This window comes from Athene noctua, chromosome 12, assembly GCF_965140245.1.
Source record: "Athene noctua chromosome 12, bAthNoc1.hap1.1, whole genome shotgun sequence".
Lineage (NCBI taxonomy): Eukaryota > Metazoa > Chordata > Aves > Strigiformes > Strigidae > Athene > Athene noctua.
Genome location: NC_134048.1, coordinates 19,136,274 through 19,161,044, shown reverse-complemented (window position 1 = coordinate 19,161,044; position 24,771 = coordinate 19,136,274). Strand labels below are relative to the sequence as shown.

Here is a 24,771-nt window from a genome sequence, read left to right as displayed (position 1 = left end):
ATATTAGGAAAACCACAGCTGGACAGAGGTGAAAAGGTGCATTTTCAAACCAGATCCTATTTGGTATATGTAGCAAGGACAAAGTTCAGTTCATCAATGCAGAAAACCTAGGCAATCGTCCAGCTTTCAAGAAATTAAAAGCTTGATACAACGACAATTTTAGATGTAGTCACCCAGGAAACATCATGTTGATGCACAAGTGGCCTTGGAAATTCAGACCTGGGGAGGGAAATGTCCTTCTGCTCCCAAAACATGGGTCCCCTGATACACAGGACATCAGTGTGTGGCGGTGAGTGTATCTTAGATTCTGAAGTCCTGATTTACCAGAGGATAACTAGCCAAGTTAATTAATTCTAACTACATTTCTGCGCAGCAGGGGGGGAAAAAAAAAAAAAAAAAAAAAGGTGCTCATCTTTCCAGCTGAAGTCAACATTAAGTTCAGTTCAAACTATTTCCAGCACCTCGCCCCACTCGAGGCGTTATTTGTGCCCCTTCCCACAGCCACACGCTTCAGCCTGGGGGAAAGGGAAGGTGTGAAATTCTGCTCACTGGGGAAAACGCATCAGAGCTGGCAAAGAAATCACTCCTTCCATGAAAAAATAAACGCACACAATCCCACGTAGGTAGGCATTAAGCTATACACATTGCACAGCAAGAGAGAAAGGGGTTTGTGTAGGCACAGCCAGAGCCCGATGCCACCCAGGGCAGTTTGAGTTTGGCTTTTTTTTTTTTTTTTGGCCCTGCTCAAGGCATACACTAAAACATCATTTTAAAAAAGAGCCGATAGTTTTTTACTCCCTGGGTTAGACACTAGCTGCTAAAATGCATGTTTGTCTCTGTTCAGGGCATGGAAAGTTTCTGATTTTAAAAAGGAATTAATCTGTTTGCCACAGACTGTATTAATTAGGGTATATTGCAGAACTGTATTCTGTGCTAGAAAAACACCACCACATATTTATCAAATTTTAACCATGATTATTGTGTTTTATTGTTTCATAAACTTTGAAAATGTCATGTCATGATCTATTTCATCTCAGACTTCCCTTTCCATCTAGAAACCATTACATATGCTCCGAGTAGAAGCCAACCCAGCTGCACATGTATGTACTACAGGATTCTGTTTGCAATGAAAATTATCTGCAATTGATTCTCATGAAGACCAATCTTCACAGGCATTCTGTGAAGCCAGAGCTAAATAACAAACAGTGTTTGTAAAAAACCCATACGTTTCCCTGCAGGCAAAAAAAAAAAAAAAAGGATGGGGGAAAATACAATTAGTGAACTAACAGCAATTCCAAGCTAATGGAAATCCAAGACATCAGCGAAGCACCAGAGATGCCTCACTGTGATTTCAGATGTTGGAGCTTTGTGAAAGAGCCCAGCAATCAAAAAAAAACCACCCAAACAAAACCCCAACAATTTTTTGAAAAATATTTAACTGGTACCAAAGTAAAGCTGCATGGTATAGAGCAGAGACAGACAAGCCAAAAAGTGTTGCTAGTGCTTCTGCCTTCCTAGAGATGCTGGTCCAAGAGCCCTCAAAGGGGATACGATGAACTCCTGTGTGCCAGAATGGCAGTGGAGAACCATCGGGAGCAGGCTAGGCAGGCCACTGAAGGTCGGCAAACTCAGTTTTATTCCCCTTCTCTCTCCCCTGCTACAGCAGCACTGAACTCCCAGCCACGTCTCTGCTTCAGTACTTGAGCCCTCACAAGCTCCCGACTCTCTCACCTACAGCAGTGGCTCTATCTTGAGATACATTCTCCTATATGGGAACAAAACTGATGAAAAAGCAAGCGACTGACTGTAAGTGACAATCATCCCTCCTAATTTATTGCAGCATTCATGTTCCCACGTAGGAATTTCATTTACAGCCCCTCCGTGGTCCCTCTGTACTCACCCATCCCTCTTCCCTGGGTTTAATTCATTCACCAGCAAGGGAAAAATGTCTGGGTGGGGTTTGAATCCTGTTTGAATTTTCTGAAATTTACCAGCCCAATTACAAGGGCTCCATGTTCTCCATCTTTCCTTACTGGCTTTCCAGCCTCCAGTGGAACAGGGGAAGACACTTGGACAACAAGGCTCTGTCTGTGGATGCCTACAGTTCCCCCAGGAGCTACTGAACCGATCTGACACCACGCTACAGGTGATCTGGGAGAGTGAAAAAGTCTTGCTTTGCTAAGCCCGATAGAAGCATCCCACCAAGACACGGGGAAGGCCATCACCACAGTTTTTTAATTGTAACTGAGCCAATATTAATGGGCACTCTGGGAACTGAGGTGGGCTCTGAAGCAGGGGATGGTTTCCATCCCACCACGCCGGTGCTGTGTCTGGGTGCAGAAGGTGCAAGGTGGCACGTCTGTGCCTGGCCCTGCGCGAGCAGAGGAAGGACGGGAGATGCTGGTTATGGATGCTGGGCTGACAAAGCTGCCTCTCTCCATTACCACAGCCCCCACCTGCTCCGCACAGCAAGTTATTGACCACAGAACTCAACGCTGTTACAAATAAACACTTGGCTGCCAAGCAGGACGTGAACAGAGGGCTGCCCCTCTGACCCACCAGGGCTAGGAGCCACTGTCCCATAAAGCCTTCAATACCAAAAGCATCCAGCACAGAAACTGGTAAAATAAACCCACGATTTGCACTAAAGCAAGGAGAGCCCCGTCACGCACACACAAAGCCAGGACACTGCTTTTAGGGAAGAAACAGCCACACAAGCTCCCTCCACCTCCCCAAACACGCTCCAGACAGAGGGAGGATAGCTCCAGGGCTGGGCTGGCTCCTCTCAGGGAGCTTGTCCATTAGAACAGACGGACTCAAAAGAACCCCAAACCCTAGATAATTGATTTTATGCATATTCTGTAGATTTTATGCATATTTCCTATCTTTCCTGGCAGCAGAGTGAATATAAAAGGAATGAAGTCCAGTATTACTTGCTAAACAGATGGAAAAAGTCTCTGTCCCCTGCAAGAAAGTACCACTAAATGAAATTCAAAGCAGCAGTGCTAAAACTGTAACATCTAGGCCAGTTTTGAGCTCTATCGACTGGATGTCTGCCTCTCCAACCTTACAAAAACCAAACAAATCTCAAAAGCTTCCTATTTCTTCAGCACCAGATACTCTACTTGATGTTCAAGAAAAAGCGCCTCCATCACATCTCCTCCACACTATTGCTTGCAACACTTTCATCCTGCTTTTTATAAAGCCTGGAAAGTTCAATATTAGCTGATAAATTCTGAAACAATAGAGTTTACAAGTGCAAGAAACACTTCTCCCCCCCCCCCCCCCTTTAAACTTCTCTATTTGAAACAGTTTGCTGGGATTTCTGCCAAGTTCTGGTGGAAAGTTTTCACATCTGGGCTGTACAATTAAAATGTCAAAGCCAGAGATTATTTAATGTATTAAGAGGAAATCTAAAGAAAAGCCACACATTTTTAAGAGTCTTATTCTTCACTGGATTATGCCAAGACTACCTCCTCATTCAGTGTGAGCCAATATTTCATATACTATTACAACTATTACAAGGATCTAGCCAGTTTTTAAACTCCTTTTGCCACTTTGCCCGCTTCCCATCCGATTTCTTCCTCCTGCCTCACCAGCAGCAGCGCCTGGAGCATCCCTCAGCACGACGCGCACCAGCACCAAACCTGCCGCAAGCACGCACCGTTTGCTCTGCTGGGTTAGCAATTCGGATTCAGTAGGTGAATATCTGCAAAAAGTCCGGTTTGTGAGGGTCTGACATCAGATGGCAAAACGCACCTGTGTTATTCAGACACACTTTGATCACTAAGATTGTGTTTCTTGAACTTTCAGTAATAAGTGGAGATCTGAGTTACTGCCACGCAAAAGAAACAAGTTAAAGCTGTTCCAGTACAGCAGGTTCCCATTCACTTTTTGCAGACTTGCAGTAGGATGCTTAGAGCAGACTCACAGCATCAGAATAACGTGCTCAAAGCCAAAGAATGTGAATACTCAATATTCTAGTGTTTTGGATGGGGGGGAGGTGGTGGTGTGGGTTTGTTTTGGTTTGGTTTTTTTTGTAACTAAGTCACAGGGTCACCTCAGATCCCAGCAGGCTCATGGTTTCTACCAGCTCTTTGAGCTGCAGAGGAGGTGCAGAGCTGGGACACCAGGAGCAGCATTGTTCCTGCTTCCCTGACATGCCTCAGCAACCTTCAAGTCCAGAAGAGCCCAGAAAGCAAGAGCAAGCTGGGTTCCTATAGGACTGTTTGCTCATTTGGATTGTCGGTTTGTGTGTAGCAGGAGCAAGGGACTGATGAATTCAAGCTTAATAAAAGTTTCCTTATGTCAGTGTTTGAGATAACTTCCCAACATTTTCAAATAGAATTTTCACCCAATGATTCTGGGGAAAAAAAATTTAAATTATATATTACACACTCCCCAGTTTCTACCAAAATGTAATTAATTTATTTCCTCCTGCAAAGCAGGAGGTATCACAGAACAGAGCTGCCTGATGGCTGTACAGGGACACAGCAGATACTTAGTGGAGCCCTCCAGCCCCCATGAGAGCAACCAGCACTAGCCAACACCACTGCATTTTCCTAAAGAGGCTTCACCGCCTGCCTTGATCCCCATCATGTAGGTACCACATCCTGAGCTGCCCAGCACACATTGCCATGATCCAAACAAAACCAAAATAATTTAAAAAAATATACTCACTTCTCACTGATGGGACTACTCAACCCTGTATCTCATTTTTCCTGGTACTTCACCTCAGGTTGTGCAAATAATCAGGAGTTTCACTAAGCCTGAGTGAAAACCAGATTTGGATAGCAGTGCCCTTACCAAGAAGTAGAACTAATGACTTTGCGATTTGATAATGCGAACCAGAGCAAGGAGGAAATTATTTTGGCAGAAGAGAGCAGAACTGGAACCAAAAGGTCAATCTATTTAAGGAGTGGTACCACAACATTACAGAATATACAGTTAAACCGCCTGCAGGAAATACGATCTTCTGGGTGATCTGTTCAACAAGAAACATTGCAACAACTGAACAAATCAATGCATACACAAGACTAATAAAAATCTCTACGTCCTAATAAAAAACTTTCAATCCTAATAAAGAATAAATAAATCTGCTAACAATAACCAGAACCAATACTGACCAACAAAAGCTAGAACCGGGACTGACTGCAACCCAAGGATTTCAAGTTACATTCCCATTAGGAGCTACTTTAAAATTACAACGGACTTGTTGCGTATAGCAGAGAGACGTGGGATTAACCCAACAGCATAAAGGAAGGCAAGGGCTCAGCAAGCGTGGGCTGCACTGATGGCTGCTGGAGGATGATGGGCTTGCTGACTACATCAATGTCCTTAAGCAACTTGCTGCAAAAATACATATTCCTGTCTAGTTTAGCCACTGTGGCGCTCTCCTGCTCTTTTGAGAGGGGATTCAAAAGGGGCAGCAGGTACAGTAGAGCATTTGGCAAGAGAAGATAAGATGGGAGAGGGGCTGGAGCTGTAGAGCAGGTTCCCCTTCATGCCCAGGTAGTTCTCCTGCAACGTTTGAATTACAAGCTACATCAGCCATCTTTCCCCCCCCCCCCCCCCCCCCAAAGTCCTGTCTTACCCAATGTGCGAAAGACATCTATGATGGAGATTTGTCTCCTTTTGTTCTTAATTATTCATACGCAAATCCATTTTGGGAGGGTAGGAAGACCACGAAGGAAGTGACATGTCAAGATACATAAACTGGTAAGGAAGACAAGTGAACCATGGAGGGCCCCTCCAACCAAAAATATCCACAAAGAACGAACTTTAGTTTGCTATTCACAATTTAAGATGAATTATTTATAGATGAGAGCCGAAGAGTTGCATGTGAACAGAAATCAGAGACTTAAATGATAACACATTAGCAATATTCAACACCTAGGCTGATCCCTAGAAAAAGATACAGACAGTGGGACATGTTCATCTCCGATGTATTTCTACCTACATGAGCTGGAAGAAGCAGATTTTGGCTGCAGTTCTCCAGCTGATCAGAGCTGTGTGCGATGCTTGGCACTGGAAAGCTTCAGTTCAGCCCCATTTTGTACCACTTCTGGCTCTAACCAGCAGGTCAGTTTGTGCTGCTTAAAAAAAACAAATGCTTTTTAAGAAAAAAAAAAAAACAACACACCAAAACTGAACATCCAACAATGTTTAGCTCTCTTAAAACTACTGGGAAGGACCCTTTCTCTGCAACAGTCCCACAGAGGTGTTCAAAACACGGATCTCCCCTTTTCCCTCCCTGGAAATGACAGCACTGATTAGGACTTGGCTGCACAAACCCAATGAAGCAAAACAAAAACATTTCACAGCCCACAGCATTCCTGGCTCCCCGTCAAAACGCTGGCAGCCAGGAGAGGGAAATCAAACCCGCTGGTCCTGGGCTGAGCCTCTGTCCCTTCATCATCCTTCTTCCAGCTTCTGCACTTCAAGCTATCAGATAAATACAGATTGCCTTTAACAGGCATTATTATTCAACATCTCAGGTGCTAACGGCTGTATCATCCACACACCGTGTCAGCGTGTCCTAATTTGAGTGGAAACAGCTTCAGTAAGTGGCCTTGATCAGAGGGGTCCCCCATCAGTCTCCCAGCTGGGAGCTGTGTTTCAGCTGGCCCTGCTCATTAGCCTGGTCCTTACTCCTTGGCAAGGGTACAGCCCAAAGCAGGAAAGATTAATGGCTTAAACCCAGGGCCCCATTTTACATTAAGCCAGGCTATTGCTAACTTCTACCAAGTACTGAGGTTTAGGAGCAGAGAGTTTGGCACCGACCGCACCAAAGCTGGCGCCCATCAGCAGGGACCTCTGCGCCCACCAGCCCCACCACCACTCAGGAGCTTGTGCTTCATCAGCACAGAAGGGCAGCGGAGCCGCAATCAGCAGATGCCCTTCCAGATCGGGGCTTCATTCGGGGGATTTTTGGGGTTCCCCCCCTACTTTGTGTTCTGTAACATCCACCCCAGACAATGTTTCCTTCATTCATAAAGGTTTGTCTGACTCTACTCTGCCCAAATATAGGCATTACACACCCACAAAGATATCCCAAATACAACAGTGCAGTCGCATAACCATGTTGGAAAGGTTGCCAAAGACAGAAGCCAATTTGTGTTATTACCAGCTTCTCTGCCAACCCCATCTAGAAAAATCTCTTTGTCTCTAGAGGTCACCTTCTGGGATTACAAGTACTTCATCTGCCATTCTTACACAAACTCCTCATTCCTGTTCCACCAGGACCAACGACCAGTCTCAGTCCCTGCTCTACACCAAGCCCCAACCTCCACTGAATGACATGGAAGCCTGGGATGGAGGATTCCAGGAGCAGCCATCTCAACAAAGTTTCTTGACTACTCAGACACCTTTTTTTTTTTTTTTTACAGAGAAACCAGCTGGGTTACAAGTAGTGGCTCACAGGAATCTCCAAGTGAAACCACTTGCTTAGGAGAGTGGGGGAATACACACAAGCTCTGCAGCTATTCCAGAGTAAAAGCAATACTTTACATAAGCCCAGCATTAAAAAAAAAAGCCAGGAAGGTGAAGACCCCTCAAAAGCATCCTGTCCTTTAACATTTTGAAGCTGGGCCACTTCATCCTTCTACTAAGGATTTCTCCTTAAGGTGCATATTTGTTAGACATTTCTCACATTCACTAATTACAGTATGGTCTGCAACAAGCAGACATCCAGCACCAGAGGGAATGAATTAAAACAGACTTCAAGATAACACACATGCCCCCAATAAGAACAAAAGCCCCCCTGGGGCAGCGTAGCACCTCCTGCAACAAAGAGGGCACAGAGAGACCTTGCTACAGCCTCACGCCTCCAAAATCAAAAATATAAAGGACTTCTCAAGACAACACCCAGGCTGCTTCAACAGCTGCCCACAGACCAGACCTTACAGCTCCCCCCCACATATGCATGTACATAAATATACACACACCCTCTGCTTTCCTGGTGGCTTGCGATGAGTTTCACTCCACACATCTTAATCCTTCTCCTGTATTTTTAAGGGCAAGAGACACTTGTACATAGCTCTCATTCCCAGGCCAAAAGGCAACCCCAACTAACATCCCAACACCTGAAAAATGTCCTTTTTACTGCATATTTCTAAGAACTGATAAAACAGCAATTGCCACAAGACTCACCACAGTCATATAGAGCACCGAGCCACATCCCACCAGCCTGGAGCCCCATCCATACTGCTGAAACAAATCCCCTTGTAGTCTCAGTGGATCAACATGAGACCTTCCAGAAGCTCAGCAAGCTCACACTTCGCTAGAAGGGCGGGAAGAACCCCACCCCCCAACACACCTGGGATGAGGGTGGTGCATCAGGAGCAGCAGCTGTGCACAGTTAGAGCAGAGCAGGTGACAGCACTGGTTTAAGAGCTGCGTGGCCAGGAGGAGAGAGCACCCACCAAGCAGTGCCCCTTCCTGTAAGGAGAAGGGGAGCAGCATGATTGTCTTTTCTATCCCACTCCCTGAGATACTGAGAGGAGGCAGAGATGCTCCTGATGGCCCCCCTTGGCTCCTCCAGAAGAGAAGCAGCAGCCAGTTTTGGGGTCATTCCTGGAGGCAGGAGGAACATGAGAAAGGAATAAGGGAAGAATCTAAGCAGTACAGGCTCAGTGTTAGGGTTTTCAGCCTGCAGACAGTGCCTCTCAAGCTGCAGGCAAGGTGGGGAGGTCCTCACCCCAGCCCCTCCGGGGTCACAGCCCCGGAGCAGCCCATCCCCACCACCTCCCAGGCTGCCAGTGGGCTCTGCTCTTCCTTTCACTGTGAAAAAGGACCCTGAGCTCTACAATTAAGAGAAGAGAACTTGCTTTTTAAACATGCATTTGGATTTTTTTTAATTGCATTCAAAGCTTCAATATAAATAAGTTTTAAAGTCTACCAAGTATTTTTATTATTTTGCCCCAAGGATGCTTCGAGGCAGGTAGAGGTCCAGGGCTCCCCGCTACAGCTGACAGCCCATCAGCCATCAGGTCAGCAACTAAAGGATAAAACACTCCTGTGTGTGACCATGCTACAAAATGGGATTTTAGATCTTAAATGACATAGTTTCAGTACATGAGTTTCCTCCCCAGTGAGTGCGCACAGTCTTATGCCCAGGAAAAAACAAACATTTTCGGCATTTGGTGGCAAAAGCCAAACTCCTCAGGGCATCAGTACCAGGTCTGATTACGGGGGCTCTGCAGGGGATTCCTGCCAGTGGCACCAAACTGGCTCTGTAGGGTGGCTGAAATTCAGGGTAGTTATGGCATATAGACAGGCAGCAGTGATACAGCCATAGGGAAAACATCCACAATTAGGTATCAAATCAATTTTAAAGCAAAACAGTTCAAGAGACTGTTGGGTTCGAGCGACACATAATTGCCAGTTTAAACCAGGATGAAGCCACCCGATTTCACCATTCCCCCCCACAATGAAATCCTCCCCCCAGGATGAGCTCTTGGCACAGAGCCATCAGTCAAGGCCAATCCGGAGCAAAGAGGATCTAAAACCTGCAATAAGCAAAGCCCAGAATAAAACCCAGTGAAAGAGGATGGGCACTTATTCACCAAGGAGGAGGAATGCGTTTGTTAGTCCGTGCTGCTCTGTTTTCATTGCATTTTGCTTTGCCACTTAATGAGCACTAAAGAGTATATACACGTATATATGGGATTATTATGGGATAGGATATATATATATATATATATATATATATATATATATATAAAGCTGCCTTCCTTATAAACACCACTGTGGATCTGAATAAGCGGTTGTGGGGGAAGTTGGAAATGTCCGCTGACCTGATGGGGCAGGAGAGATGAGAAGGGGTGCTTCCAACTTCAGATCACCTTGTAATTCAAAAAAGTGAGATTTGGGGTTTTTTTCTTGCTAAATCCCAAGTCCCTACTTTAACAAAACACAGCCTCCCCTTTTCTGCTTTTTGGTTTGTTTTTTTTTTTTTTGTGTGTGTGTGTAAAAGCAGAGGAGCCTGGCTTTTATCAAAGGCCTGAATGTGCCTTTGTGTCACTATAACCAAGGGGAACCAAACCAGGGGGGTGATTGTGCTGCAGTTCCTCCAGATACTCCAGACCTCATGTGTCTGATCATCTCCAGCACGGCCGTCTGCCCCCGGCACCGGGGCATGACCGAGCGCCCAGGGATGCTGAGAGGCACTGATGCACTCTGACCTTATGTCTGCGTAAAGAAATAGTTTAAGGACTGCGTATCTTTTCACTCTGAAATGAAATGGAGTTCCTTAAAGTTTGGCTTAATTCACATTAAAGCAACCCTCAAGGAGGTAAAATACAGTGCTTTTATCCTTAAGTCAGAAGTGGTCTGCATAAACTCCTGAGTCGGAGTTGAACACCCCTTCTTGGGGAATTTAACCATGTCTTTGGGATTAAAATAAGACTTTTATACAGTCCTGATATACAAATGGATAGATCCAAAAAATAATAAAAAAAGGCAGCAGAAAAGAAAAGCACATACATCTTCTTGCCAGGGTCAGGGCATCTCTGCCTTCACATCACGCTCCAGCGTGGGATCAACTTGTGCCCAGGACGAGGGCAGGGGCAGGCCCACACAGAGCAGTCACCCCAATAATGAGGATGACCCCTGATTCAAGCCCTCCAGGACTGAGCTGGAAAAGCTGTGGTTAGGATGCAAAGTTTAGAACAAAAATTTAAAGAAGCAAATCAACACAAGAAGTCCCTGCATCTGTGGCACAGACGAGCATCATTGCCCACACCAGCAGCACACAACCCACTATCAGCAGCATGTTTCCCATCTAATCCCTCTCTAATAGATAACCAGTCATTTTCAGACAAGCTAACAGCAGCTGCCAGTAGCCAAAAAGCCAGGCTTTCTCTTAAGAAATGGGACATATTTTCCTTACAGTTCCTTATCAGGACCTGGTTTTGCCCTCAAGTGCCCCTGGGACAGCACATTAGTCTCTCGACAGGGTCTCTGCGCAACACAGTTGAACATATTTAAATGTTTGCACAATAGGGACACAGAAGCATGATTATTTGGTAGTAGTTACTGCCAAAGCTTCCCAAAATATGAAGCAGATCATATCAATACCAACTGTTCTCATCTTCCAGACAGATCCGCTGGGGGGGAAAAAAAAAGAAAAATCTGTTCAACATCTCATCCAAGCTCTTCAATCTCTCTTAGCAGTGAAGCAGCACAAACCTGCTCTATCCTCCTGCACCAAGTGCGCCGCGCACTGGAGTAGCATAAACGGGGGCTGCTCAGAGACTGCACAAAACAGGGAGAAAACCCAGACAAACTCACGCCAGAAAGAAACATTTCCAGATGTATTGTACTGATAGACCTCATCTCTACTCGTGGTTTTTTTTTAGAAGTCTGACCACAAGCATACAGATGGTTGGGAACTCCATCGAACCTGTTTAATTTTTCTTTGTAAATACTTCCCTCTCCATGACATACTTGCTGGGAAGCTGCCCAAGAGCCAAGGGCATGAGGGGTAAAATTTTTCCATGGTGAACAGGGCTTGAGTTTAAGAGGTCCACCCAGGGGCCACTGGCCTCCATGTGTTGCTTGTACAGACATCGACCACGTTCATTCTACGAGCAAAGGGAGAAATGTGGGACTTCTTGCAAGTCCATAGAAAACATCACACGTGGGCTAGAGCCAAGTTCACCACTGGAGTTGTCTTGACATAAATGCTCTCAGTCAACTGGCACCAAAGGGGACTTTCTGATGAATGAAGTCCCGTGCCGTCAGGGGTCAGTGGCTCTTGCCATAGGGTCACTCAGGAAGGCTAAAAAGTAATTTGTGTTAACCAACCATCCCCAGGTAAAGATTGGTTTTTCTTGGCCTTCAAGTCATGACAAGACTGCAATAATTTTGAAAAAAATAAACCATAAAGGGCAGCTGCCATTCAGCAGAAGCCAAATTCTCTTAATGTCTTCAATAATTACACAAATGCATCAAATTTAAAAGTGTGCCTGAAACATGAATAACAGCTTCATATGCAACCAGCGCAGCCCCAGATCCCTACCCCAAGATTCAGTATGGCCTGCAAGACGAATGTGAGGTCTTTCACAAGTACCTCCCCAACTCAAATTTGTAGAAAAAGGTGGATTTCTGGCACCAAATTAGCATTTAACCCAGTGACAGGCTCCCTGGAGCCCCCTCGGTGAGCCCCATGGCTGCATCCAATTCATCCTGCACATGCAGTTTCTTCTTTTTCTTGCCCCACGAGGTCATGTGAAAAAAAAAACAAATGAGCACATACTGGGGGGGGGGGGGGGGGGCAGGGGGACATTCAGGACCTGCCATCCCCTGCATGTCCATCAGCTCTTTGCCTCGCTTGTACAAAAGGCTGTGAGCTCAGTCCATCTGCCGCAGGGATGAAACCCAAGAAGCACGTTGTATTTGCACAAGCTGCCAAATCCGAGTGTCCAGGAGTATCTTGGCACCAACGATTCTTCTGCCACACGATAAAACAAAAGACTGATGGTGACAAACGAAGAACAGGTGGAGGTTTAATTAGGTCACTAAACCACATGAGTGCAACCTGCAGGGCAGCATTAACGCAAACGCCTGTGCCCACCATACGGGGGCTCAGGGTGGAAAGCCACAGCCTGCAGAGATGATCACCTCCCCCCAGGGCTGGGCGCTGGTACAAGTGGTGGGATTACCACGGGGTCATAGCTGGGAAATGACGAGAGTTGTTGTCTCTTGGGTCTGATTTAGAAAAGCAGAAAGAAATCCAGGCTTTTTACTGTCTAGTTTATCATGGCAGGACAGGTGCGATTAAAAAAAGATCAGCAACTGAATCTGTCTCCTCATGCTCCTTCTCCTTGTAGAGAGTCACCACGAGGACCCGTCACTCAGAGGCTGCTGGTGTACCTTGTGCACGTGCGTGGCGAGGTCAGTTCCATGGTGGGTTCCTGCACACCCAGCACCAACCCCACCAGGTACAGCCACCACGGCTCTGCCCCCACAGCCAGCACCCCAGGGTCACCACTGCAGCAACGCTGTCTCCAGACTCCTCACAACCACGGGTGGACAAACCTGTAGCCAAATCTTCCCCGCTGGCTGCTTTTAAAATAGCTCCTCAGTGATTTCCTACAGCCAGACTGGCTGCATGAAAAATGGAGGTATAGGAGGACTCAGTCACATGGCTGCAGGAGAACTGCCACCCCCTTAACACATCTGGGGACAAACCTGCTGGTGCCATACTGCCTTCCCATAGAGCAAGGTCTGGGTACTTGGCGTATCAGACGTGATACGTTAAATAATTTCACTGCTGATCTAGCTAGCCAGTTGCTGCAATAAAGGTAAACCCTGGTCCACACTCAGGATTAAGACTGAGATGCACCAAGATCAGCAGCTACTAAAGACTGACAAAAATTTTCATGCTGTGAAATTCCCACTCACCTGGGTTATTGCAGCTTCAGCAATGAAACCCTTCGGCAAAAGAAAATCCTGCCTCCTTCCTCCCCTTAACTGAACAGCTCACTCAAGCCAACTTCCCAAGAAGTTGTGTTATACAAACGTTTAACAAGCTTAACACAATTTTTCCCAAACTTTTTGGCGGTGTGACCCACTCTCATTCTTTGCCTTCACTGACTTCAAGCTGCTCCTGGAAGTTATTCACAGATTTCCCTCTTTAACCTCTTTGCATCTTCCCAGTGAACTGTGACACATATTTTGAGAAAATAGACAAAAGTTTCCTGCTCGCTCTTTGCATTTATGTCTGAAATAACACCTGTGGCCTCAAGTATGATCCCAGCCTCCTGTTTTAAGTTGGTGGCGGAGGGGCAAGAGAGAACTGCAGCGACCCGTGCTCGTGGCTGGTATTTGGATTCACACTCTGATCCTCATAAGCCAGGCAAGCTGCACTTCTCAGTGAGCAACTGTTCCAATATAATTACTTGGTTAAAAATCCTATTAGATTCTCAGCTACAGCCAACTATGGGTCTCACTCTCCAATTCACCTTCCCCTGAAAATATGATGGTCAAAGGATGAGCAAATTTGGCAACATGAAGGTATGCTATTCAGGTGCTGGAGTTCAGAGGAATACTTTCCTTTAAGGGAACTCTATTTAACAAGAGCTGAAAGGGACTCTTGCCCAGAATTCTGTAAAGTAACCCAAAAGCTACAGATAGATTTGCCCCTTGGGGATTAATTCCAGCCTTTGTTGCGGTGACACAAGTGATGGAGATATGGCTTAAGCGCACTAAACCTACTGCCCCTGCAACCCTATAAAGTAAAACAAATGACTGTGTCTTAGAGCAACAAAACTGGAGCAAACAGAGAGCACCAGGGCAAGAGCAATGCTTCTGGTCTTTGAATGGCAAAACAGGAGATAACACCAGGTTTATGGATAGTCCGGGACTTCTCAAGTGGGAAGCCAAGGGTGGAGGTAGATGGGGCAGATGGGGCTGTTTGTCCAGCCTTTGCCTGGGCTGGTGCTTCCAGAGAGAAGCCAGAGGGATGGTTATCTAACAGTATCTGTTGAGGGATAAAGCAACACCCACCCAGCGCAGAAAGACAGAGGCCTAACAGTCATACAGCCCCTCTGCTCCGCTCTGATTTTGACTGCTGTTACCTACACACTCCCAGACGCATGTGCAGGTGATCGTGCTTACAATGCAGTGTGTATTTGTGCAGCACGAGTCATCAAACATCAATCTGGAGCATCTCGATGGCAGAGAAATCAGGCAGCTCTTGCTTCAGGAATACCTCAGCGGTAGCTGACTGCCCAAAAATCATTTCTGTGCTAAAACCTGCTTCTATCAACACTGCATGAGTGATAAGATCAACCTAAAGCATGCTGGGTTTGAAACACATTCCCATCCTGTTACACCCAGGACAGGAGATGACAGCACCGCCAGCTCGATGAGACGGCATGGACGCAGGTACCACGCCAAGCACAATCTATTTTCAATAATCAGTTCTGCAAAGCCAAGTCGCTGCTAGTGTGGGTAACATTAATCCATTATTTGAACACGAGAGAGGAGGAAACCAACTGGAAGCTGATGGGAAACTCCCAGGTGAGTCAGTCCATGAGCACTGAACCAACCTGCTTCAGCCTTTCCTCCCTGGAAAGGCAGCGCTGAACGGGCTGGCAGCAAAAAATATCTGTGCCTAGATAAATGACTTCATATGTCGAGACAAAGATAAAGTTACACAGAGCCTCTCGCAGAGGATATGGTCATCAGGTTTATTTTTGTAGTTTTCATTACACTCAAAATAACTTTGGCAGACTTAGAAAAAATAAATTTTCAAAGCCTTCTGCCATTGATGTCACCAGTTTTAATTAATTTTTGCTGAAGTGGTCTAAAGATGAATGCTGCTGGGAAAGGGCTGGTTCCTGGTGTACTGCTCTGGGCCTCCGTGTTCAAATGCCAGAGCTGCACCAAACGCCACCAGGATAAATCCTGCCGCAGTCTCACTGGGAGATGGCTCCAGCCCATTTTCCTGCGCCAGTGGTTTTGAGGCCAGACTGCCTTGTAGCTCACACCTCTGACTCCGTGTCAGAGGCGCTGCCAGCTCTGGGAATAACACTGGTACCACACTATTTCCTGCCTTGGAATGTCCTGGCCACATCCAGCATTTAATGTCACCTCAGTAGGACATTAAATGTCACTGCTGGCTGACACAGCAGCTGATCTGGCAGGGTATTGTTTGGATGGGTGTTGAGCAGAGGACGTGCCTTCCCTCAGATGCCAGCGTGCTGGGCAGCTCGGTTTGAGAGTGGTCCCCAAATTCCCAGACTCAAACCTCCCCTTTGCTGCACACCTGGCTGCCGCTTGCTGCTCCCTCCACCACCATGAGCTCCTCAACAGGGGGGCAGAGCAATGCCAAAAGTGGCTTTGGAATAGAGAAAAGCAAGCCAGAGTGAACAGAAGTCCCCCTGCCACTGCCATGACACGCCTGGCTGCTGCCGCAGTGCCAGGAACTCTCTCTGGGCACTCGGCAACCCACAGGGCCATGAGAAATAATTCCTCTGCATTCAAGAGGGACTTTGGGCTCCTTCCCCCTTGCTGGCTGGCACCCTCCAGAGACCACACATACACGGGTCATACGGCTGGGAGGAGATGCCAAACCAAGCAAGACGCCCTCTCCTCCATTTATTTCCATCTATCGCAACCTCCCGACCCATAGGTTTTGATTAACAGAGAGTCCTGAAGCCACAAAACAACTCCCTAAGCAGAGCTTCAGGGCTCCCAAGGATGAGATGGGGGTCCACCACTCTGCGGCAGCTGCTTTCTGGGACCTTCTAGTAAGAAGATGGAGGGCATTGTGCCCATCCCAGGTAGCTCCCGGGAGAAGGCGGCTGGCGGCTCCCGGAGCACATGTGGCGTGCAGACACGGCTCCAGATGTCCTGGGGGCCTTCCACAAATATCCAAAAGGGACTGGGGAGCGGTCACCAGGAAGGAGCCGATGGAAGGTAGCCAGCAGTGATTTCTATGCTCAAAGAGCATTTTTCCAAAAGCTGCTAAGATCTGCATTCAGTTCGTGTTATTGAAGGGGTAAGATTCAAAAACATGTTAAACAGAAAAGTAAGTACCTGCATTTAAATGGCACCATTTGTCAAAAGTCCTTCCCCACCAGTTGTTCTTCATTATTTAGATGCTTTAATGCTTGGCTTCTGGCTCATTTTTTAAAATCCAGGCACAGGTTTTTCTGTGCAGAATATAATTCTGATTGTGTTTGTAAGGTTAGTGCAAAAAAATCTTGTTTATACTAATACTGTAATTATAAAGTCTGAGCCTCCTGCAGGCAAAGTCAGACTGAGAGTAAACCCTGCTGAAGCAAAGTGACTGGCAGCGTATCGGAAAGTGAGGCAAGGAGGATTTAGGAAACATTCTAAATCCTGAAGATGTTGTAAAGCGCTTTGTCTCCTAAATCATAGAAATTACAGACAGGTACTGAGTTTTAGGCAGAAAAACATCTCTTGAGGTGACAGTGAGGAATACCTCAGACGTTTAAGCTCAGAGGATGCAAAGCAACTCAGAAAAGGAGAGATCACCACTAATTTAAAAAATAAATACTTGCTGTCATTGGATATTTTTCCATATCTATTTAACTATTTTGAAGGACCGATGACTCAGAAACACAGCACTACAGACCCAGATAGTGAAGATGTAAAAAGAGAGCAATAATAGAGAGCTGCTATCACGCAAGAGCACGAAACAAAGAGCCAGCATTAACACAGCTCAGCGCATCCCATTTGGCCTGCTGGAAAACATCTGCCGTTTGTCAGGACTACAAAGCAAGCAGAGCCCTCTCCTCCTTGATCTCTAGCAATTAGGGAAATTCTGTTGTGCTAATTACCTGGGGAGACAACGTGGGGAGAAGGCAGATAGCGAGTGACACTTGAAGACAACATTTACACCAATAAAAATTAGGTAGATATTTCAAGTCGCTAGGAACCACAAAAAGTACTGTGCCAAACTTCCACAGCAAGGCAGGAGAAAGCAGATCCCTGTGTATAAAGTTAGGGTAAAAATTTTAAAAAAATAAAAATAATAATCATCATAAATTACATAAATAATAAGCGCAGCAAGAGAACCTCTGGAGCTGCTGAGTCTGCAGAGGTAGGGAGGATTTCAAATGATCAGCTTCCCCAAGTACACATGGTTTGAATTGCTGAAAAATGGAGCAATCCGTCGGCCTGCAGGCTGGAGTACCACTCCGCTCTTCCCACTGCCAAGCCATTATTGGGAAATATTTGTCACATATTAACTGGAACATCAGATTACTACACTGAACATTTAACACCGTTTTGTAATATATATACGTTCAAAAGCATATGACACTGTCTCAGTGTGAATTCAAGATGAAGACAGGGGCATGCACCATCCAGCAGCCAGGAAATTTGGAGTTAAGGCTCTGGAGCGCAGCGCCCGTGGAGGTGCTGTTAAATAAAAAGGCACATGGAAACACAACGCATACGTTGAACTACACACTGCAAAAGCAGCCGAAAGAGATGGAGATTTTCACACCCCTCTGTCTGCAGTATAGCAAGGACCAGCTGCTGCGCAGGGCACTTTCTGTGGACTGGGGCTTGTTTTAAACCTTTTTAAACTGGATTTAAGAGAAAACATTTGCTCTCAGGCTCTAGCAGGGTGCAACCAGCACCTCGAGCTCTTGAGGGACCTCCTCGGAGACCCTGAAGACTTCTGGCATGGTAAATACTGTATTTAATGAGAGCCTTTTGCACCTCAGGTTTCAAAAGACTGTGCTTAAAAATACAAGGGAGAAAATAAAAAAAGTCTCCTTAAAAAAAAAAAAAAAAAAAAAAGAAGGCAGCCAGGTCACACAACTGTAAAACAAAGTGTTTTCAAGTGTGGAGCTTTAGTCTTGCTTTCAACCCATTTCCAAGTGCTCATCAGCTGAAGGCTGTCCTAAATGCCATATAAACAAGTGTTCCTGCACCTGCTGGATTTTATCTTGCAGCAAAGGCTGTGCGAGGATCCCACCAGAGAAAAAGGCTGAACATAAGGGGACGAGGGGCCTCCATGCAAAATATTACAGACCTGTCTCAGGGAATGACAATAACAAAAACACAGCGAGCCAACATATGGGGACAGCCTGGCCTGGCCTGCCCAGTGCCAGCAGCACGCAACCGCTGCGGCCCCATCCCATATAGCTGGGGGGGGGCCAAAAGGCCACGTCCTCACCACAGCGGGGTCACCAGCCTCCCCCCCTCCCATCACGGCATTCCGGAGCCTGACCCGCACCTGGTCCAGCTGCTCCAAATCCCCGAGGATGTTTTCCTCTCCCTCGGCCACAGAAATGCCCAAACCACGAAATAACCAAAGTGACACAAAGTTGTTGTCATCATCTCCCCCATCGCTTTGGTTAAATAAATAAAGCAAAACAACTCAACTCCAAGCAGCACACAGATGCTGAGAGCAACGACGGCGACACCTTTTTGCAGTATCACCCACATCAGAGCCAGAACAGCAATTTTTTAAGCTTTTTTTACAAAATTATGATTATTTTTCTTGGCAATTGAGGTATCTCCATCGCCCTGACGAAATGGCTGGGCCCCCTCTGCCGGCCACCACCCCTCTGCCGGCTCTGCGGCAGCTCTCTGCAGCCCTGCCTGCCCCAAAAAGCCCTGAGTGTCCCATTTTAGAAGTCAGTGCTGCTCTATAACAACCCAGTTGAGCCCTATAGCCAAATAGGTGATTTACTGCAGAGCACAAAACCATGGGTCAGCTTGGGTTTTTTTGGGAGGGATATTTGTTTTGTTTGTGTGTTTTACAAACACTGATTTAGGACTTCGCTGTAGTCCAAATAACTTGAGCCTCATTTAACTTCTGAATGGATCATAGTCATCTTGTCCCGAACTGCTTTTAATGTGTAGCAAGTCAATTTGATCAAAGCAGACCCCTAAAAACAACCCCCACCCCCTCAGGCTCCCAATAAACCCCAAATTGACTCACATCAAGGAAAAAATGGGTCTTGTTTAGCAAAAGCCCAGCTCGCAGGGCAAGCTCTGAGCACGCAGTTTGCTCCTGCCACTGTCTGTGGGTCTGCAGGGCAGCGAGTGCCCCTCTGCCCAAAGAGGCACTGAGGGAGGGACCACACCGCCCTGATGATGCCCACAGCACCACTGACAGCTCTTCGGTGGGCTTGCTTTAAATCCAGTGATAAGAAGGAAGTCTGTTTAAGCTTATCAGGGTTTCTGCGGGAGGAAAGCCCCCCAGCCCAGGCGTTTGGGATACCCACCAGCTTCCAGCTGCCCCTGAGGAGCAGGAGAGGGGCTGCAGGAAGGGCTGCCAATGCTGGCCGTGCTCCCTGCCTCCCCCTGCCCGTGGGCAGGGCTGGCAGGATCTCCCCATTTCCCCGTCCCCTCCACGGGGGGATTTTCCTTTCTCCAGGGGCTGCTTTTTTTGGTGCATGGAGGCAAACTGAAGCTTAGCTGTTAGTTTGCAGCCTGGCATAGCTCTGCAGCAAATGCCAGCGAGGGCCACAAGCTCTCAGGATGTTCCTGAACCAAGCTCTTTATTTACAGAGCAGAAGGCAATTCAGCCTTCTTCAGGAGAAAGAGAGGGGGGGAAAAAAAAAAAAAAACCACATGTAAAGATCCCTTTGATTTGCTCAGATCGAGCTGAAAGGCTTCAGGACAGCTTGGCAGTACATCCTCGCCTTAGCACAGCACTCAGCTCCCCAACAGTGATAGCCAGGAGCAGCCACCGATGGCACAACATTTCCTACCCACCAGGAAATCACTTTTCCTTCCTTTGGCTCACAAATTACTTTGACATTCATTACTAATGACTGTAACAAGTATTTCAGCTGCACGTGGGAAAACCTCCCCTCTTCTCTCTTCCTCCCCACCACGCAGCAACCAGCAAACCCAGTGACCCGGAACAGAATTGGGACTTTCCTGGCCACAAAGGAGCCTGTTCAACCCCAACTGCTTTCTGCAGAGCCTCTTGACCACTTAAGCACACCAGTAGTGCTCCAGTTGCACCGACCGGAGCAAGATGCAGCCCACAGAGCCCCGTGAGGCTGATGGGCTTGGTTTTTGGTTGTGTCTGCACATCAGAAGGGAGAGAACTAATTTGACCAGTGGTGTCCAAAGAGCTGAAAATAAGCACGATTTGTGTCTCAGCTGATGGGGTTTGGTTACAAGGCAGCGAGGCATACAGGGCACCTGTAGGAGCCTTCCAGTAGAAAACCAGCGAGTACAACTACAACAGCACATGTAAGAGCATCGTTTCTGAAATGTTTCCAAGGTTATTACACATAATCTTTATGGAGAAAAAGTCCAGCTTTTTTGTCCTGTGAGTACGGAATAATGCTGTGTGTTCTGGTAAGATTCATATCCAGGGAGACTGTCCATTTTCCTATGATGCATCTACATGTAGCATTTAAGGGGGTTTTTTTTGTCTTTAAAACCAGAATCGAACTATTTGCTGCTTGCAAAGCTTTGTAACATGCCTAGGCATTCTCCCTCATCAAAGTACTGCACATCTTTCACCCATCTTCACTACTTCTGTGAAAAGAAAAAAAAAAAAAAGGGCTTCAAGTGCCTGAGCCCAAAGTCATTCATGCTGTTCAGTATGACAGCAGAGCACTTAACGGAGCAGTTTTATAAATGAGATTCCTTTACAAACTAATCTAAGCTGTTTATTGTTTCCAAGGAGCATGCACTTCCACAGCAGAACAGGAAGTTTTGACAGTTTAAGAAGTTCATTAAACTCTGGGAGGAAATTTAAACAATCAGTGACAGCTTTCATACAGCAAGGCAGCGCTGGAGAAGTCGCTACCCTCCTAAAAGGCAGAGAGGCTGCAGCTTTTAATTATCACACTTGCATTAAGCCCCAGTGATTTTGTTACTACTTCTAAATTGTTTTGGCCCAACACCCAGGGCTCACAACCGAGTAAAGCTATTCACTCTTTTATTCTTATAGCCAAACATCGCTTTTGTCCAAACCTCAAACTCCTTTATCTGTAACCAGGCCAAAGCAAGGCAATGGAAGAAGTTAACAGTCTCAAGTACAACAGAGTGCTTCAGCTTGGAAAAAAAACACTTCTTAAGACATTTTCCTTGATACGGAGGAATATATCAAACAGGAGAGGAGGGGCTGAGTGGCATCAGTCCAGCGAGCAGGTGGCTTCTGGGCAGTCTGGCGTTGGCCGTGCGGGTACGTTTGCACCTACCTGGGGGGCACATGCAGTCTGACGGAGCCTCTCTCACCGTCCGCAGCTTTGCTAGTCCTTCACCCAGTTTCTGTTTAGAGGAGGAATAAAAATAGCCATTCAGAGAGCACGTTATATCTAAATGCGGACTGCACGTGCATGCCAACAGCCAAACCATCCAGCACACTTCCTTCCAGAGAGAGGTAATAGTTTCATCCTGTTGCCTTCAGCCTCTTTGGATAATGCCCCACGCACACAAAATATTAAATGATTCTTATGAAGTGGCCGGTCTACAACCCTCACGCGGGGCAGGCAGAGACTCCTGCACATCCCAAAAGTCCCTGGAGCCAAGCACCGTGGGCTGGACTCACCCTGAGCAGCCACGACGAGTCCCATATCCAGATGTCAGCATCATCTCAGCAGCCCCTCTGCTCCGCCACAGCAGCCCCGACAGCGAGGCAAACACCCCGGGAAAGCCCCACTGCAACCAGCACCAAAGCTGCTTCCAAACACCCTGGAGTTTACATAGCAGGGGGATATTTGCACAACAGATGTGGCCCAATTTGGCTGACTTTGTACTTAAAATTCATGCTATGTGGAGTTATATAGGTTTCCCTAGAAGATGGATGAGGAGGTGAAGGACAGTGGGGTGGGCACTGCCAGCGAGACTGGGGTGCTCACCCATCCCCAAGTCCACCCAAACCCCAGTGCTTCCATCTCTGAGGTGAAAAACTTAGCAGTGGGACAACCAGAAGATGTAAAAATTCACAAAACTAAAGCAATGTCTACGTGGCATATTGCAGACAGATGTGAGCGCACTCTGCCTGCTCTCTAAGCCAACCGAAATGTTCGTGCCTGCATTTAGGACACTGCCAAGCCCAAGTTAATAAGCCCCGATGACAGGTAAGTTGTATTAGCTCAGGCATAGCATGTCGTGGCTGGGGCAACCCAGCAAGGATGGGAACATCCCACCTTCACCCGCAATCACTGCGCTCTCAGTCCTCCAGGAATGCCCTGTCTCACCTCAAGTATTACCAAGAGAGAAACCAATAATCTGATAACTGAAGCCTCCACATTTCAAAGTACTTACTGAATTCAGGGTGTTCAGACTTGAATTTTATATAGCTGATGGCCAAGTCTGTGTTTAAATATTTGAACACGGTAGACTATTCAGGAATTAGGCTACCTGTGAATTAGGTTCTTTTCCTTTTATCCTGGGGATTAAGTCCCCCAGACTGTTGTTGAAATCCTGTGCATTCCTTTCTAGCTGCTCAGATCCGATGCAAAGAGGTCCTGAAAGTATCAGCATGGTTTCATAGCACCTGACAGAGAAGTCCTAAGGGAAGTATAAATACCAAAGAGATCCAGCTGCCTTCTGCAAAACATATGCTTTCCTTGAGAAAGTGGCAAGAAAGTATCTAAAGAGACTTTTCTGACAGCCACTTGCAGTCTACAGGTTAGAGGGTCACTCAGTTTTTATCTGTTTATTTTTAAAGTAATTTGGATGATGAAGATGCTCGAGGAAATGAAAATAAAATAAGCTCTTCCATCCTTTTAGTTCAGCAGGCATCACTGGGAACAGCAGAGGAGATCTGAATCCTGGAGCGAGCCCTCTGTTCTCCCATTGAATTGTTCTTGTCATGAAACTGATTAATCTGGACACTCTCTGCCTACCGCGGACAATAAATCCTTTGTGAACAAAATGGTCCAGCTTTGTTTACAACAACTGGATGATTCTATAATCCTCCCATTAACATTTTCCCTCTAGTATGAAAACTACACGCCTCGAATCGGGGCTTTTGATGTAGAGCAAGTGGAGATGCTGCCACGTTTGGATCACGCTGTTGGAAATGTTTGGAAGGGCATCACAGCAGGACCCTGCAGCACGTCCCACTAAAGGAACAGCCAAGGGAAGGGCAAGGTCCCACCATATTAAAATCAGCAATTTTTCCAGTTAGATGGACACTTGTCACAGGGCCAAAAACTAAATCCTAGTTGTCCAAATTGGCTTTCATTGCCTTAACTACACACTCACCCTTCCTTTATTATTTCCTATCCTCTTTTACTTGCCAAACATTTAAACAACGCTAAGAGGAACAGAGCCAGCATGTTGGTGTTGTATTTGCTGCTCTTTATAGGCAGCTCTGCCATAAATTACACCCCAAACTCCTAGGTTGGTATATGGTGTAATGCTTTTTGGGCAGTGACAGAGAACAAAGTATGCTGGGTCATGCACAGAGAGCGTATGGAGCTTTGGTTTCACTTCTGAAATACTGTGGTAAACTTCAAAGGAGGACCAACACAGAATTTAACAAAAAAACTGACCCCAGGCATCAGTTGATGTTCATGATGATGGAAATATTCTCTTGCTCTCCAGAAAGTTCGGCACAGAAAGGGCTGAAGTTGCCTGATGAGCGAGTGATCTTATGTAATGGAGTTTGGTCAAGGAACAGACACTTTCCGAAACTTTAACATAAATAAGTTCATTTGAAATAACTATTAATAGATAGCACAATCGCTGCCATGCATTCCTTGAATCTGTTACTTGTTTCAAAATTTGCTTTCGGTATTGACCCAAATTTGGTCATATTAAACGTTTCAACAAGCTCACTCTGGCATTAGAGACCCAATTATGTGGTTTTGCTTTATTTTCCCCCTGTACAATCTCCATCTGAGTGTTCCCAGTACAAAACAAGCTTTCCACACTTAACTACATCTCAGCAAGAGGTTGCACATGATCTTAGGCAGTGCCACAGAAACCCGTCCCATTGCTAAGCACATTTATGGGAGTAATTGGAACAGAACCACTGCCACGACTGGCAGGCTAATTCCTGCCCGGAGAAAAGCCGTTCACTACATTCGGTGATTACGCCTCACAGGCACCCCTCTGGTCTGGTATTCAGGGTTTTCACAAAAATATTTGTTCACATTTCTCTTTTATCGAGGGACACGAACGCAACCAAGTTTCCAGGAGAAGGGCCACGCTGCGGCGGCGCGAGCAATACCCTCGCCCTAACCCCAACAGCACCGCGAGGTGCGAGGAACTGTCTCACATCATCCCCCCAGTGCTGCCTCCATCCCCCCCCGCACACAAAATACATTTGGGCAAGACTGAGGCTTCGTGGCTGTA

The 24,771-nt window shown here is 46.5% G+C and overlaps 1 protein-coding gene across 1 annotated transcript in view; it reads right to left on the bottom strand.

The window, feature by feature from the left end:
- COL23A1 (collagen type XXIII alpha 1 chain) overlaps positions 1 to 24,771 on the bottom strand; it is a 190,985-nt gene that overhangs the window by 165,040 nt on the left and 1,174 nt on the right. The window contains exon 2 of the mRNA XM_074916332.1: positions 21,663 to 21,732. Coding sequence (XP_074772433.1) covers positions 21,663 to 21,732 — 70 coding nt within the window. The remainder of the gene's footprint in view (positions 1 to 21,662; positions 21,733 to 24,771) is intronic.